The sequence below is a fragment of the Achroia grisella genome, unplaced genomic scaffold, assembly GCF_030625045.1.
Source record: "Achroia grisella isolate CSIRO2021 unplaced genomic scaffold, CSIRO_AGI_Agris_v1 utg359, whole genome shotgun sequence".
In the NCBI taxonomy this organism is placed as follows: Eukaryota; Metazoa; Arthropoda; class Insecta; order Lepidoptera; family Pyralidae; genus Achroia; species Achroia grisella.
The window spans coordinates 822,502-839,991 of record NW_026712817.1 but is presented as its reverse complement, the minus strand read 5'-3'; the positions used below and the strand labels follow the sequence as shown (position 1 = coordinate 839,991).

General features: G+C 31.4%; 1 protein-coding gene across 2 annotated transcripts; it reads right to left on the bottom strand.

The window, feature by feature from the left end:
• Positions 1 to 1,434: 1,434 nt before the first annotated feature.
• LOC131843969 (uncharacterized) lies at positions 1,435 to 14,409 on the bottom strand. 2 transcript variants are annotated; one of them, XM_059192756.1, is made up of 4 exons: positions 14,368 to 14,409; positions 3,304 to 3,402; positions 2,123 to 2,265; positions 1,435 to 1,729 (listed from the first exon to the last, which is right to left on the bottom strand). In XM_059192756.1, the coding sequence occupies exons 1-4, from the start codon at positions 14,396 to 14,398 to the stop codon at positions 1,523 to 1,525; spliced, it is 480 nt and encodes a 159-aa protein (XP_059048739.1). In that variant the 5' UTR covers positions 14,399 to 14,409; the 3' UTR covers positions 1,435 to 1,522. The 2 variants fall into 2 exon arrangements, with proteins under 2 accessions (XP_059048739.1, XP_059048740.1); XM_059192757.1 differs by having other exon boundaries at positions 2,123 to 2,259.
• Between the last annotated feature and the right edge of the window lie 3,081 nt (positions 14,410 to 17,490).

Sequence of the window (17,490 nt, the reverse complement as noted above, 5' to 3'; positions counted from 1 at the left end):
ATTTGGTCAAGGACACTGTAATACGCGGATGAAGTCGTTTAATTTAAATTATTTACAAAATCGTAATAGTCATCATCATCATTCAGTGTGCCCTTCCAAGATCATGTCTCCGTGTTTAATATACATTATTTATATTATTAACCGGTTCTTAACACGAACTAATTTTATAGCAAGAAAAGGTATTTTATTAAAGTAAACCTCTCTCGACGTTTCGACAAGGTTTCACTAGCCGTGGTCACGAGCTGACTGGAGTAACAGCGATGTCAATGTAGATAGGCGATAGCTGTTTTTACATCTACCAAGTCGAAACATCGAGAGAGGTAATAGGGGAGCGGGGGGCACATTTTTAGATAAATGTTAATATGACAAAAGTTCTGAAACAAATTATACATTGGATTACTTGCAAAGTTAGTATGTCTATTTAGCTATTAAAATATGACTGAAAAATTATTAAAATGTATGTAATTCTTTCACGATGGGAAATTTAACTAAACAAGTCGATTGTAACATATTACCCCCCAATTGGGGCTAGTTGTTACATCATCGGGGCACGATGTTACGGTAGATAAATAAACACAATCATTAATTATCATATTTTTTTTATTATTATTTTAAAATATTATAAACAATAGACATCATTTTAAACAGTCAGTAACATTTAAAACCAGGAAACCAGTCCTGCCCAGCCATATTATTTTTATACCAACTGGGGGGAATATTTTTTAAATCGAGTTTTATAGAAATAATCTTTATTCAAATAAACTCATTACAAGCACTTTTGAATAGTCATATTTTGATTCTACCACTCATTCGTCACAAGAAGAATGAGCAACAAACTTGTGTGTTGCTCTTTTTAATAGATGTTTTTTTATATAAATAATTACAGTATAACACGCACTCATTATTAGTGTAATTAGATAATATTGTCAGTGCTATGGATTTGAAGTTTTTATATAAAAACATTATTATCGTTAACGAATTCTTCAATTTTATAGTAAGCTTAAGCGTAGTTGTTACATGTAACAAACAACTTACCCCAAACAATTGTACCTACTTGCCCCATGATACGTTTTTTAATATAAATTAAAGTCATCATTAATGTATATCAATATCAAAATAAAATAATATTGCAAATTCAAGGTAGATATGTAATGAACGTTCAAGGTCAAAAATTTTGAGGAAATAAAAGATATAGACATCAGGAATCAAAAATTTCGTAAAAGATTTTTTTACTTACTTGGTTGAAATCGAGACACATGCACACAACCTAGTTCCTTGGCGCTTGGCAGGTCATTGATTGTTTTTATCTAGTGCACGACGTTATAAGAACACAAATGAGTCAAATTGTATCCATCAAAGAGTTTAAAATCCCGGTAAAAACGCGTGTAACTTCCTACCCCCGTAACAACGTGCCCCCCGTTCCCCTACCTTCATTTGGCATAAAATTAGTTCGTGTTAATAATATAAATAAACTATAGATATGGTTTTAAACGCTGTCAGGATTCACTCCGCATTCTCCTTTTTATTTTTCTGATTTTCTATCTCGAGGCAATATAACGCCCGCAATTTTCGAGTAAATTATTTTATCTTGTACAAGCTCAGGTTCCTTGTTTTGTGAATCGCGCAGCATCAATTCTGCATATTGCACTTCTGATTTTCCTGCGTTCGCGCCATATTTAATTTTTTTATTGGTTTCATGTATTTCCACATACAGGTTTTGTGGATTCTCCTGAAAAATAGATATTCAACAATTATGTTTTAAAAAACGTTATATAATGTAACATAATATTATCTGCGACATAATTGTGTTTTAATTGGAGAGAGTCTCAATTACAGTTTCAAGCAAATACATATTATGTTAATAAATTTTGATATCATTATTTTATTCCATGTTAACTTTAATTTGGTTTGTAAAGATAAAAGTTACTTCATAAATGTTTTTAACAATTACTCAAACTTGCTGAATCTCGGTTAAGAGCCACGCTTAAAATAATACTACGCATTTTTTAACCCTTATATTGACAGTGCATCAAGAACTTTTTATTGTGTTATATAGGTACTAGCTTTTACCCGTGGCTTCGCTCGCATTGAATATTTATCATAATTACGAAAAGAAACTTACATTTTCTTCATGGCAAGACTTCTCCACAAGGCCTTTACGTCTTCGAATAAATAATCTTAATAGAATTATTAATACCACTAATACCACTATTACAATTGTCACAGCTGTAATAATAATATTCATACTTTTCTTATTACCTGAAACTGGGAAATAATTAGATTAAAATATATGTATTCTCTTTATTGCACTTGTAACTTAATAGTCATATACTATTTTATCTTGGCTTATCTCTGAAATAGATCTCTTCCAACCTTAGCGGGCAATGGTAGTGCACGAGTGTTGGACAGGCGATATAAATAGACAAAGTACGAGTTTAGAGGAATATTGTCAAGACATCTATGCAAAACAAATTATTATAAATGTATATTTTAAGTACTAAAATAATTATATAGTAGTAGAATTATATATTATATATAAAAATAACTATCCATAACTAAGCAGTATAAATATACCTACATATGTACTAATGTATATACAAAGTAACGAAAATGTAATATGTTAATAAACTTTGAAATAATAGAATTTGAAAATTTTTTAAGAGATTTCAAATATGGTGGGACGAATTCGATGGATGGCAGCGACTGATGGGGAACATTCTTTGTGGCAATCTTTGGGGGTGTTCTATACTTATTCGTCGTCGGCTATATGCAGTACTTGTTTTACGAGAGTTAGCTATGGTATAATATATTGTAATTATGTTATCAAATTCATAGAATACTGTAACGAAATTGCTTGTATACAATTCATGTCTTAGAATATTATTTTTTCAATATAATTAAAAAGAAACTGGCCTATTATATAACACATAGCTGAAACGGGCCTGGAAACATGCACATTTACACATAAAATGTTTGTTAGTTAGTTAGTCATTAATTGAAATTAACAGTATAGGGTTTTTCAAGAAGGGTATATTAAGATTTCTTAAGGTGCAGCAACGCGCAAACTACTCCCCTGCTGTTTCAGGCGCTTATCATCAGATGGACCTAACGCTAGTTCGACACCAATGTGGTAAAAAAAATTGAATATTACTAATACTAGATAATATTTATCTCTTTATGTAATTTAAGATTGATATTTTTTCGTTGCAGGCATGACGCTGCTGATAATAATTATGTATTGTAAATTGAGTTTTAGCAAAAGAAATATAACATAAAAACGTAACAACTTATTGTTGTCTGTACCTTGACTAGCATTCGGTAATTGACGCGATTGCTCAGGATCCTTGTCGCAAGAATTTTCTTCTGTTTTTTTTGTTACTACGGATTTTTTCTCTGATGGAACTGAAATTAAATGCAACAAAAACACATTGTTTTTTAGAATCCATTATTATCAAAATACCTACTATTGTGATATTACTACTCACATACATATATATTATCGATTTGACCTTTGGGTGATAGTTCTTTTTGTTTATTACTATCATTATTCTGATTGATATATATAACAGTTATCGTCTCTTTACAATTATATATATATATATATATATATAAATATCCCCTTGGGCACTTTGTTGATCACGCCACAACCTAAACAGTTTTTTGTTCCATCCTTTTGCACTGAATAATCTTGACTCCTTTTGTTGATCGTAATCTCAGATGACCATATATAAACGTTGATTCTATTTTGCGATGTCAAGACATATATATTCGTCGATATACGATATACTCGACACTTTTTTTACTAATAATTCGATGACTGAATGGCTCCGAACGGCTAAATTTTTCAAGGGCTTACTCAAAGACTTTTGGGCTCTAAATATATTCCAAAAATCAATTAATTATGTTGATCACTTTATATACTCGTCCTTACTGCGATACTTATTTCATCCGAATATATATAGATAACGTAACGGTCTATCAATTATGACTTTATTAATTTACTAATGTAGATATTTTATATTCGTAACAACGTTCCGAGCGATAAAGAAGACGCAACGGCGGATCCAGGGTCCCCCCTCATGGAGGTACATGGGAGTCATGCGCACACAAACAAATTAGATATTTTTTGAATACACAAAGACTTTTTGGCTCTGTATATATATTTCAAAAATCAATTAATTGTGTTGATACAGAGAATATACTGGTCCTTATTGCGATGACTTATTTTAATCCGAATATATATAGATACCGTTTTTTTCTATCAATTATGAATTTACTAATCTAGATATTTTATATTCGCAATGCTCCATACATGCAAGCTCCAGCAACGGTGGAGCGCGTGTACCCGTACACCGCACCCCGCGCACATAAACAAATTAGAATAAATTAAATTCATAAGATTATTTATATATTCTTGACAGCTTCGGTGGTCTAGCAGTTTAGCACCCCATTTTACTTCCAATGGTTGCGGGTTCGATTTCTCGCACGATGCAAACATTTGTACTCATCGGTCATCGATTGTTTTCATCGGTCTGGTGTGTTTTATATGTATATTATATATGTATTTACAAAATAAAAATATCTATTTATATCAAGATTTTTCAGTATCAAAAAAAAAGGACTGTGTTAATTGTCCACTAATTTATTATAAAATAATGAAACGGTTATCTTTTTCCGATCGGAATGTTGCTATCGACAGTGAATTCATAATTAAATGTTACTTAAAACACAAAAATAGTTTTGTGTTTTGTATTATAACACTAAATGCAAAATAGGTATTTTCAAAATACTTTTTAAAAAAATTAAGTACCTTTGAATTTTTGTCCAAACCTCAGATATTTTATTTATTTTAGGTATATCAATCATTACATAGTATATATAAAAAAAAAGTCGCTGTCGCATCTAACAAGTACATAAACAAAGAAAGAAGACTTTTTGGCTCTGAATATATTTCAAAAATCAATTACTTTATTATATTAATCAATTTATATATTTTATATTCTTAATGCTAGTACTTGTTTTATCCGAATATATACATTGAACCGTAACGGTCTATTAATTATGAATAAATACTGAATAGATATTTTATTGTACTGCGTCGTCGTGTATTAGTATTTTTTCGATAAGTTTATGCGAAGAGAGGGTATTATTACAAAATGACCATTTAATTTTGATAAAATAGATACAAGTAAAAATCAATTATATTAACGGACGCTCAAGGTTCGATTCCCGTACATAAAAATTTTTTTTTTGACTTTATGTACATTTTAAAAACTTAACTATTTGTACATATTAACATACTGCAATTTTCTCTTAAAGACATCCAGAGAAGCACTATTTATCAAATACGCGGGGTGCACCTTTGACCTTATAACACCTGATTCGCGCGTAACGAATTACATTGCTACTTTTTGGTATTTTATAGTGGATATGTCACTATAAAATATTATTATTTCTTTAGATTATGACATAATAACATAGTTTACATGATTTTAATGAACACAACAACATTTCAAAATTTTCTTTATTATTACAAAATATTTTTTGTGCATGCTATAATAGTTATAATGTCGGACTTTTTTGTTGATTTATTTTGATATTAAACAACGTTTTTATCATTAAACAGTATTGTATTTTTTTATTTCTTTAACTTTAAAAAACAAAAAAAAAAGTACATGTGGGAATCGAACCCGACTTAATATTTGTGTGCGTTATTTACCAGGCAACCATGAACTAGTAAAATTAATTTAATACTTAATATAAATCGTATAAATTAATTTAATTATTCAAATAATAAATTAAAAAAAACAATAAAAAAAGTAAATATACAATAGTCAAATATATATCGAACCCGGGATGTAACCCATGTGTGGTAAATATTATATATAAGTACATACATAATGATAAAATTAATTTAATACTTAAACTTTACGTTTTTCTCAAATAAATTAATTTAATTATTAAAATATTAAGATTAAAAAAAAAGAAAAAAAGGAGAAGTAAATAACAATAGTCAATGGTAAATAATGTTCCCGGGGTGTCTGTGTGGTAAGTTGGTACACAGGTACACACCTAACTAGTAAAATTAATTTAATACTTAACTACGTTTTTATTATAAATTCATAATCGTATATAATCATAAATTAATTATTAAAATATAAAATAAAAAAAACACAAAAAAATAAATAATGAAAAATAGTGTAGGATTCGAACTCGGGGTATCTATGTGGTAAATTGGTAAACAGGTACACTACTAACTAGGCCATATTGGTGTTGTTTGCTGTGGTGAAAAAACTAGTATATATATAAGTTATAATATATTCAAGATACCTACGTTATTTCTTGAAAACTACTGGCCATTCTGAAATAGAAATAGAAAATCATTTATTCAAATAAACTTACATTGAAGCACTTTTGAATAGTCATTACATTTTTTAATCTACCGCTCGTTCGAAAGCTGTCTCATCACAAGAAGAACGTAGCAAGAAACTATGATTGTTTTTAAATAATTTTATTATTACTTTACATTTTTAATATATATGTGTGTGAATACAAACCAACAATTAGCACTAATTCAATTAAATACTCAAATAGAAAAAATATTGAATATATAACCAACTGGTTAAACAATTGATAAGAGGAAATCACTCATAGTGATTAGAGCAGACCAGTCCCTACAAGCAGCACCCGTTCACGAGTATGACGGATGAGCCAGCCATTACTGCGCTCGACCATATTTTCTATGTATAGATAATATATATGTACCACGCCGCCAAAGTCTTTGACATTTTAGTAGCATGACTACTCAAAACACTAGACTCTTCAAAGCTACTTACAATTGCCATCTGATAGTTATAGTATTCACATTTTACATAAGAATGCATGCACAGGCAATCAATACAAAAACCGCTACGCTTTCATGTTTCTAAAAAATCAATTAAATATATATAAGCAATGAGAAAATTAAATTATAACGTTGTATGCTAATAAACTAGTTATTTACTTGAAATAAAACTTTAGGGTTTGTATATGTAATGTTTGCATATAAAATATGATTAAAGGTTACCAGTGTATTTACACTTTTACTGAACAAACAGAGTTGTTTAGTACTGAAAATATTGTGTGGAAGCCATCAATTACTTTCAGTGCACTTATAGCTTTGATCTTTTCCTAATTATTATTATTAAGTTTTAAAGTGGTTGAATTTTGCGTAGAGTGTTTTTATACGTTATTTCTAATTTACCATTTATTTTAAGTTTTTTAAACTCTATTCATCGAGACCAATCTAATGAGTCCAAACACGATATTTCTGCTGTAAGTTTTCGAAGAGTATGTTCATCATCTGATAATACTGGTGCCAGCATGAAGTCAAGATTAACAGATAGATAGATAACTAATTACTCTTATTTCGTCAAAATCTTTAGATTACGTACAATAAATTCATAATATCGCTACCTATTCAAATCAAAACAAGTATTAGGTACTTCATGTACTAGTATATAAATTCATCAACACACAAGTAAATGATTTTTAAATATATTCAGAGCCAAAAAATTTTTGTGCATTTAAAAAAAATTGCCGATACGGATTCACTATTGCAGGAAATTGTTGAAAAAATATATATCGAGTACAGGTACTATCGACGAATACTTTATCTAGGCAACAACGCATGGTCTCGCGGAACGGCAACATGTTGCCGTTCCGCCACGAAACCGTTATATTGGTAGAAAGAGAGAGACAGTGGAACCAGCAAATGTATCTAAGGGTCGTGGCTGGATCAACAAAGTGTACATATAAATATATATATATATATATATACACTTGTCTTTAATTCAAAGGAAATATAAATAATGAACACATCACATTTAAAACAGTAATAAATAGTTAATATTATAATATTATCAAACAGTAACTACGTAATATTATCACATGGTAACAGCACGTATTATGGCAAAAATAAACATCGGCTGATTTGAAAAGATTTATTATAGTAATAATAGTAATCTCAGGACAATTCACACAGCTTCATCTAGACCCAAGTTAAGCTAGCTGAACATTGTGTTATGGGTACCAGATAACTGATACAAAATACAAAGATTTTTTTCGTAAATTAATATATATTATCTATACATAGAAAACACCCAGACCGTTACAAACAATCATACTCATGAATACAAATGTTTGCAGCGTGCGAGGAATCGAACCCTCGACCACCAAGCAGGAATCAAAGCGGTGTACTAGCTAAATCGCTAGACTACCGACAACTAGCTGTACACGCGACTTCGTTCGCGTGGAATGTAACTTCTTATATTTTAGTAAAATAAAGTTAAATTACACACGGCGAAATCCCGTGTACAGCTAGTCATCAATAAAAAAAAAACACGTAGGTATCTCTAATATATTATACACTAGCTATTCCCGCGACTTCGTCCGCGTGGTTGTTAACTTTATTTTTCTAAAATAAAAGTAGCCTAAGTTACTCCTTATTACATCAGCTACCTGTCAAAAAAGATCCCATTAAAATCGGTCCAGCTATTTCAGAGATTAGCCGGAACAAACAGACAGACAGACAAAAATTGTATAAAAATAAATTTTAGTATATGTACCGTATTTATATTCATATGCAAGTAGTAAAAAACGGTTATTTCAATATTACAAACAACAGGCTTCAACATTCTCAAGTACCACAAAAAAGATGTTTTTTCTATCAAATAAACCGTTTTTATTAAAAACAAGCTGGGAACAGCGACTTCGTCCGCGTGGAATTTAACTTTATTTTTCTAAAATAAAAGTAACCTAAGTTACTCCTTATAAATCAGCTACCTGCCAAAAAAGTACCGTCAAAATCGGTCCAGCCATTTCAGAGATTAGCCGGAACAAACAGACCGACAGACAGACAGACAAAAATTATAAAAATTGTTATTTTGGTATATGTACCTTATATATATTCATATGCATGTAGTAAAAAACGGTTATTTCAATATTACAAACAGACACTCCAATTTTTATTAAATGTATAGATGTATAGATTATTATTTATTTATTTATTCATCCAAAATAATACAAATTGTGTAGGATAACGTAATAGTAACATTACAGTAAAATTTTGTCACCAACATAATAGCAACTTAAATATTAAATGTCGGTATATCTATAGACTAGCTGGCCCCAGCGATTTCGTCCGCGTGAAATTTTATTTTATTTTTCTAAAATAACAGTAGCGTAAGTTACTCCTTATTACATCAGCTACTTGCCAAAAAAAGTCCCGTCAAAATCGGTCCAGCTATTTCAGAGATTAGCCGGAACAAACAGACAGACAGACAGACTGTAAAATATGTTATTTTGGTGTATATGCATATGCAAGTAGTAAAAAACGGTTATTTCAATATTACAAACAGACACTCCAATTTTATTTACATGTATAGATTAAAAAAAAAAAAGTATCATAAGGCCGTAAATATATATATAATGTAATAAATTCATTTAAACAGAAATTACGGCAACATTATTTAAATTTGTAACAACATCTTTCTGTTATATCCCTATAGTTCTCTCTATATTTTCTGTTTTTCTTACTTTCAATTTGAGACTGTACTTATAATTTGATTATCGGATCATTATGTATTTATTTATACATTTATGGGTTATATATTTATGTATGTATATTGTTATTTTTTTATAGAAATGTATATTTTGCTTTGTATTTATATATCTTTTTTTGACATTTCTTATTTATATTAGTGCACCGCCAATAATCTTTCGCTGCACCACTCATGGTTGCCTAGTAAATAACGTTAAAATATTAAGTCCGCCACATGTACAAATTTGTTTGTGCATTAAAGTTAAAGAAATAAAAAAAATACAATACTGTTTAATGAAAATGCGTATTGTCTAGTGCTTAGAGATGTATCAAAATAAGGTCAACAAAAAAGTCCATGATGGTATATGTCTATCTCTTAAGGATAACCAACAATAACCATTTTTTATCTTTTACATTTTACGGGAATTTTTTTTATCGTATGTTTCAAAATCATGTAAACTATGTTATTATGTCATAATCTAAAGAAATAATAATATTTTATAGTGACATATCCACTATAAAATACCAAAAAGTGGTAATTCGTTACGCGCGAATCAGCTGTTATAAGGTCAAAGGTCGGTGCACCCCGCGTATTTGATAAATATGTAGTGCTTCTCTGGATGTCTTTAAGAGAAAATGGCAGTATGTACGTGTATATGTACAAGTCCTTAAGTGTTAAGTTTTTCAAATGTACAATAAAGAATAAATATTTTTAAGTACAGTACTTACGTACATTAATATAATACCTACTTTTTACTTGTATCTATTGTTATCAAAATTAAATTATAAGTTCTTAACTTTACCACGACTATGTGACCCTCTCTTGGCGCCAAAACGAGTGAAAAAATGAACAGCATACGACGACGACGCAGTACCTATAGAGTGGAGCAAGTGCTTATTCAGTTTTATTCAACTATTTAGTCCCTCCACCGTTACAATGAATGGAGGCGGATATTAGAATGTATGTAGCATTGCGAATATAAAATATCTAGATTAGGTATAATAAATTCATAATTGATAGGCCGTTACGGTATCAGAGCCAAAAAGTCTTCTTTCTTTATTTATGTACTGTTAGATGCGACATCGACTTTGTTTTATACTACACTATGTAATGATTGATATACCTAAAATAAATAAAATATCTGAGGTTTGGACAAAAATTCAAAAGGTACTTTATTTTGAAAAAGTATTTTGAAAATACCTATTTTGCATTTTGTATTTGAAATACAAAACACAAAACTATTTTTGTTTTTAGAGTGACATTTCTATGAATTCACTGTCGATAGCGAGCGGTGCGATGGAAAAAGATAACCGTTTATAAAAATATAATAAATAGCCCTGGACAATTAACACAGACTGATACTGAACTGATATAAATAGATATTTTTATTTTGTAAATACATATAAAACACCCAGACCGATGAAAACAATCGATGACCGATGAGTACAAATGTTTGCACCGTGCGAGAAATCGAACCCGCGACCATCGGATGTAAAGCGGTGTGACCACCGAGGCAGTCGAGATATATAAATAATCTTATGAATTTAATTTATTCTAATTTGTTTGTGTGCGCGGGGTGCGGTGTACGGTACTCCCCCCTGCCTCCACCGTTGCTGGAGCTTGCATGTATGGAACATTGCGAATATAAAATATCTAGATTAGCAAATGAATAAATTCATTATTGACAGACCGTTACGGTATCTATATATATTCGGATGAAAATAAGTATCGCAGTAAGGACGAGTATATAAAGTGATCAACACAATTAATTGATTTTTGAAATATATACAGAGCCAAAAAGTCTTTGTGTATTCAAAAAATATCTAATTTGTTTGTGTGCGCGGGGTGCGGTGTACGGTGCAGGGGGGACCCTGCCTCCACCGTTGCTGGAGCTTGCATGTATGGAGCATTGCGAATATAAAATATCTACATTAGTAAATTAATAAATTCATAATTGATAGACCGTTACGGTATCTGTATATATTCGGATGAAAGTAAGTATCGCAGTAAGGACGAGTATATAAAGTGATCAACATAATTAATTGATTTTTGAAATATATTCAGAGCCAAAAAGTCTTTGTGTATACCAAAAATTTAGCCGTTCGGAGCCAGTCAGTCACGAATTATTAGTAAAAAAAGTGTCGAGTATATCGTACTATCGACGAATATATATGGCCACATCGCAAAATAGAATGCGACGTTGCCATACCGCCTGAGATATACGCGATAGGAGTCAAGTTATTCAGTGCAAAAGGTGGAATCAGCAAGTGTGTAGGTTGTGGCGTGATCAACAAAGTGCCCAAAGAGGTGTTTATATATATGTATATATATATACATGAGACAGAATAATTTCTTAAATCTTATTTCAGATGTGAACTAAACATATTTTCTTTCCAAACCTACAAAAATACAAATTAAAAACCCAAAATAAAAGAAATAAACAAAATCGTACCGTATGGGTAAAACCCGACTACTGACAAAATACACCCGTAGCATGACATTTGCAACAAACGACTTTTACTGTATTTTATTCCGTGCCTATACCTATTGCATTGTTTATTTAATTTATATCATCTTTTTCCCGTAAATGACGCATTAAGTTTATGACATACTCTCGAATATGATATAGGTATAAATATCTGTATAATACTAGTACCATTGTATACATTATGTAAACGGTAAAATTTATGTTTTTTTTATGGAACTGGAATCGAAAACAATCTATGGGCCCACCTGATGGTAAATGTTAACTGTTTTCTATATGTCTCAAGAGCATTACGAGGGCTGTACTGAAAGTTTTTAGAACTGGCTACTTGAAAGCAATATAATAAATAAAATTGTTAATATTTTGAAAATGGAACTCTACGAATAATACTGAGTATACAATTTATTCGTTTGTCATGTGTTTTACGGTTTGGCGACAAATTGTAAATAGTCTGTGTAACGTTATTATGAACTTAACACGGGAAAATTTTCGTGTGATGATTTTTTATGACTTTCGATGTCATCTAAGTCAACAAGAAAGTTATGATAGACTACGATTGGCCTTCCACGATGAAGCCCCGTCTCGTGCCACTGTTTACAACTGTCTTAGTTTAAACGTGGTCGCATTAATCTCACCGATGATTTGCGTGAGGGACGGCCTTCTACGGCGACAACCGAAGATAACATCAGTGTTGTGCGGCGTATGATAGAGACTGACAAAAGAGTGACCTATCAGCAGATCCGGGCAAGCTTAATGATTGGTATGAGTCAAGTGCACAAAATCCTCCATGAATATTTGGTGCCGTGTAATGCATAAAAGATTTAACGGAGATGACTCAAATTCTGTGTTTGACATAGTTACGGGAGACGAAAACTGGGTTTACTGTTATGATCCCGAAACTAAAGTCAGCTCAGTGAGTGTTTCCTTCCGAGGAGTTGCCAACTAAAGTGAAGAGAGGTCGAAGCGTGGGAAAAAAGATGGTGGCCTCGTTCTTTGGAAGGACAGGTCATTACGCGACAATTGTTTTAGAAGATCGTAAAACAGTTACTACAGAGTAGTACAGTAACAATTGTTTGCCACGTGTTTTAAAAAAAATGCGTGAGAAACGACCTCACAATAGGATCCTCCTTCACCACGACAATACTTCGTCGCATACCTCCAGGCAAACGATTGATTATTTGGCGACCTCAAACGTAGAACTACTGGGTCATCCGCCTTATAGCTCCGACCTCACACCTTGCGATTTTTATTTATTCCAAAAATTAAAAGAAAAACTTCGAGGAAAACGTTTATCAGTAGTAGTAACGTACCATCAGATGGGCCGCATTCTTGATTGCTACCACAGTGGTTTCAAAATAGTAGAGAAACATTATCAGAAAATATTGTAGTATAATAAATATTATATTTAATATATAAATATTAGTTTTTTTATAGCTTGCCGCGCACCTGATGGTAAGTGATTACCGTCACTAATGAGCATCCGGAACACCAGGGGAATTCCTTGAGTGTTGCTGGACTTTTACGAAGGACTAAGCTCTTTTCGTGAAGGTTTAAATGTCGCGTCGGTTTGGAAATACCATTGCTGGAAAATGATTCCATAGTTTAGTTGTGCGTAACAAAAAGTTTTTTGAAAAACGCAAGGCGGAGAACAGACATTCATCCAGATGATAATATTAGAATACTAACCCCATTGATAGCAATCCACTAATCTTAAGAAAGGTGTTACATATGAATGTGGATGGTAATAAGGGCAGAGGAAGACCGAAAAGAAATGGATGGACTGTGTGAAAGATGATATGGTAAGAAAGGGCGTAAATAACGAGATGACTGCGAAAAGAGATAAATGGAAGAGAAAAACATACTTTTATTTAGGCCGACCCCAAATAAATGGGATAAGGAAGAAGCAGATGATATGATACATATGTCCGTATATATGATATGGCCGACTATGTCGGTCAGTTCGATCTCCACGTGGATTGCCTCTAAAATCCATAGTGGTTAATTCCTGGGATATACACCCATGATAATAATCTTGACTTCATTCTATGACCCTCCAGTGGTGCCCCGCCAGTTAATAGAGTCAGCGCAAGTGATTAACCACCCCCTTCGTATTAATTGAACAATAACAAGTAATATAATATTTGTATATATTATAATTGTTACTCGCGATTTTGTATGAGTTTTTGAGATAAAAGATGGCGTATGTCCATACTCTATCACAAAGTTTGTTTAGCCGTTTTAGTTGTATACATGTAGACACACAACTTTTGCATTTTGATAACAGTGAGGATATCTACTTACCCAAACATTTTTCGGATTCGTTGAAGTTCATCACGCAAGACTTATTAAGGTTCTCTGTAAATAAATATTGATTTATAAACTTATGATAGAGTCTTGTAAATAAATATTTTTTCTAATTTATGATATAGCTTTTATACACTGATGGAACAATTATTTACGTGATATTACTTTTTTTACTTTACATTACAAATCTATACCTGTAGCCTAAGATATGTTTCGCATTGTGCATTAAGGACAATTCACACAGCGCCATCTCAAGCCAAGCAGAGCTTGTGTTATGAATACTATGCTTATTTTTTTTGCATTCATAGAAAATATCCAGAGCGTTAGAAATAATTATATATCATAAAAACAAAGGGTTTGCACCGTGCGAGGTATTGAACCTGCAACGTTCGGAAGTAAGGCGATGTGCTAAACATATAATAGACTGCCGAGGCCGTCGAGGGAAATGGGCCTATCGCTAGGATAATCACGCACTTTATTTAATAAATACCATTAATTACATAAACAAACAAATATTTATAAAGTAGTTATTATAAGTAATTAGGGATATTCATTACCGATTGTTTGCTCTGTGGTCGAACTTCGACTTATGTATTATAAAAGTGATCATACACATTTAAGAAATTTAGTTTCATGTAAATTGACACAATCATACAGTTCCAGTACTTGACACAGATTGTATTTAAACTATTGTGAATACATTTTTTATCTCGATCCATTTTAAGATTTTATCATATAGTGTTTCGTTCAGCCATTTTTTTGTAAAAAGGTAACAAACACACAGACAGACAAACTTTGGCATCTATAATACTAAGTATTGATAGATGGATATTAGTATACACTAGTTGTAATCCGCGGTACTACCAACGTCGAATATCTTATAGATAAAATTCTCGTGTCACAATGTAAGTTACCGAAACGGCTTGACCGATTTTTATGCAATTTTAGACGCATATAGTAGGTCTTAGAATCGGTTACTATCTATTTTTTATATCCATAAGTGATAATGTCCACCCTTAACATTAGTTTATTTTTTGAACGTTATTTTTATTTTTATTGAGTATCAAAAAATACAACCTTAAAATTTTTACCCTTATACATTATCAACCCCTATTTTTTAATACTGATTTTAATTTATATGTCAAAACAGCATTTGTGGCGTCAGTTAGTATATAATGTTAATTGCTGATAATGTAAGTATCTATGGGAGTGATTTTTTAATGGATTGTGTTTTCTTGACCTCGATTTGGTTTTTTATAATGGATAAACCATTGAAAATACATAAATAATATATTCTTTACTTCTTATACTCATAATATAGATATATAAATAGGATACTTGCTGATAGATTTGTACGTCTTAATATGACTTAATTGAAAAATAATTTTTTTGTCACACTCTTGGTCGTTTTTCTTTAAAATTAGATAGTAAGAGGCATTATTCCATTTTATATTTTTTACTGAAAGAGTTATATTTATATTGTCTGATGTATTCGTAAATATAACGTCAGTTACATCACATCGTTCATATACACCTGTGTCATTTTTATCTGAAAATAATTTTCTTCAAGTATTATTTATTTCATATACATATATTTATTTAGCCTATTGCTAGCAGTATACCATGTCAGGTTGACCTCCACGCGGCTCTTCCTGGAAACCATCATGATAAGTTCCTGGTAAATTTGTTACGCTTAGCTAGCCCTCCTGCCCTGATGGTTATCTTTCACTAGTGCTCCGCCAGCGTAAACCGTTAGCGTAGCGTAGCCACTAAAAGAGGTCTCCTATATACATAAATAGCACCAGGGACATCATATCAATAATTATCAGTAGTACCTCTTATTTATTGCGATTACTACTATGTTGTGCTCCTGTATCTATAATTTTATTATCTTATCTCTTCTACCTTCAAGCGAAGCAAGTGTTTATGTATATAGGATCATAAACAGGTTTACAATTAGACAACTTGTAACTATTTTAAATTAACTATATACAGTTATTATTTTATGGTAAACACAACATGCATGATCTTAGATTATATTTAAGTATTAAAATATGTGGGTCTTATATATTAAAGAGATTGGTGTATAGATAGATAGACGACTTCGTATAAAGTCTACCTCGAACTAGTCTCTATTTACTATATTTTATCATAACACAGTTGTAACCCCTCCGATCGAACCCCCGTCCTATTCAAACGGAAATCGAAATTGCGACGGCCTGAGCCGAGGTTCAAACCCGTAGCCCTGCCCTCAGACTAAAGTCGTATCTATCAGGGCGGAGTTGGCCTTCAGCCGCTCTATAAGTCCTTTCGCGGATTGGAGTGCCATTTGCACTCGCCCCCTAACATTTGCGGCCAACAGCAGAGTACTAAAAATAAACAGTCGTAATAATCAATAAAAATAATATTGAAAAATATTCACATAATTCATTCATATAATTCTAAAGAAGAAAATAACAATTTCCCTTTAAATTGTTATTTTCTTCAATATGTATATCTGAGAATAAAAAATGCTTTATGTTATCAAGTATGAGTAGTTTTAGAAACAGTGGATAAAACGAGGCCTTTATGATGCTACTTTATCCGTTCATCCCGTTAACATATAACAACTATGCATCTGTCAAGATTTCAAACAGTTGGGTAACTAAGAAACTTGTGTGTTGCAAGATGTTTTTTTATATAAAAATTACTTACATGTAACGTTGTATGATAAGTATGTTGGTTTAAATCACTATAAAAACATTATTATCGCAAATACATATACTCCAGTGACTGATTAGTAGCAATATGTATATCTGAGAATAAAAAATGCTTTATGTTATCAAGTATGAGTAGTTTTAGAAACAGTGTTATATCAGCTGCTTTGCCCCATAACAAAATACCATAGGATAAAAATTGTCGAGGGCAGAACTAAGTCTTTATAATGCTACTTTATCCGTTCATCCATTTAGTTTTATTTAAATTTAGTAGCATGTTATTTGCCGTAAACCATTTTAAAACATAAGAGAGAGAACCGTTAACATATAACAACTATGCATCTGTCAAGATTTCAAACAGTGTTATATAATTATAAAAGAATACAAATGTCATATCTAATACGAATAATTATTTGATAGTATT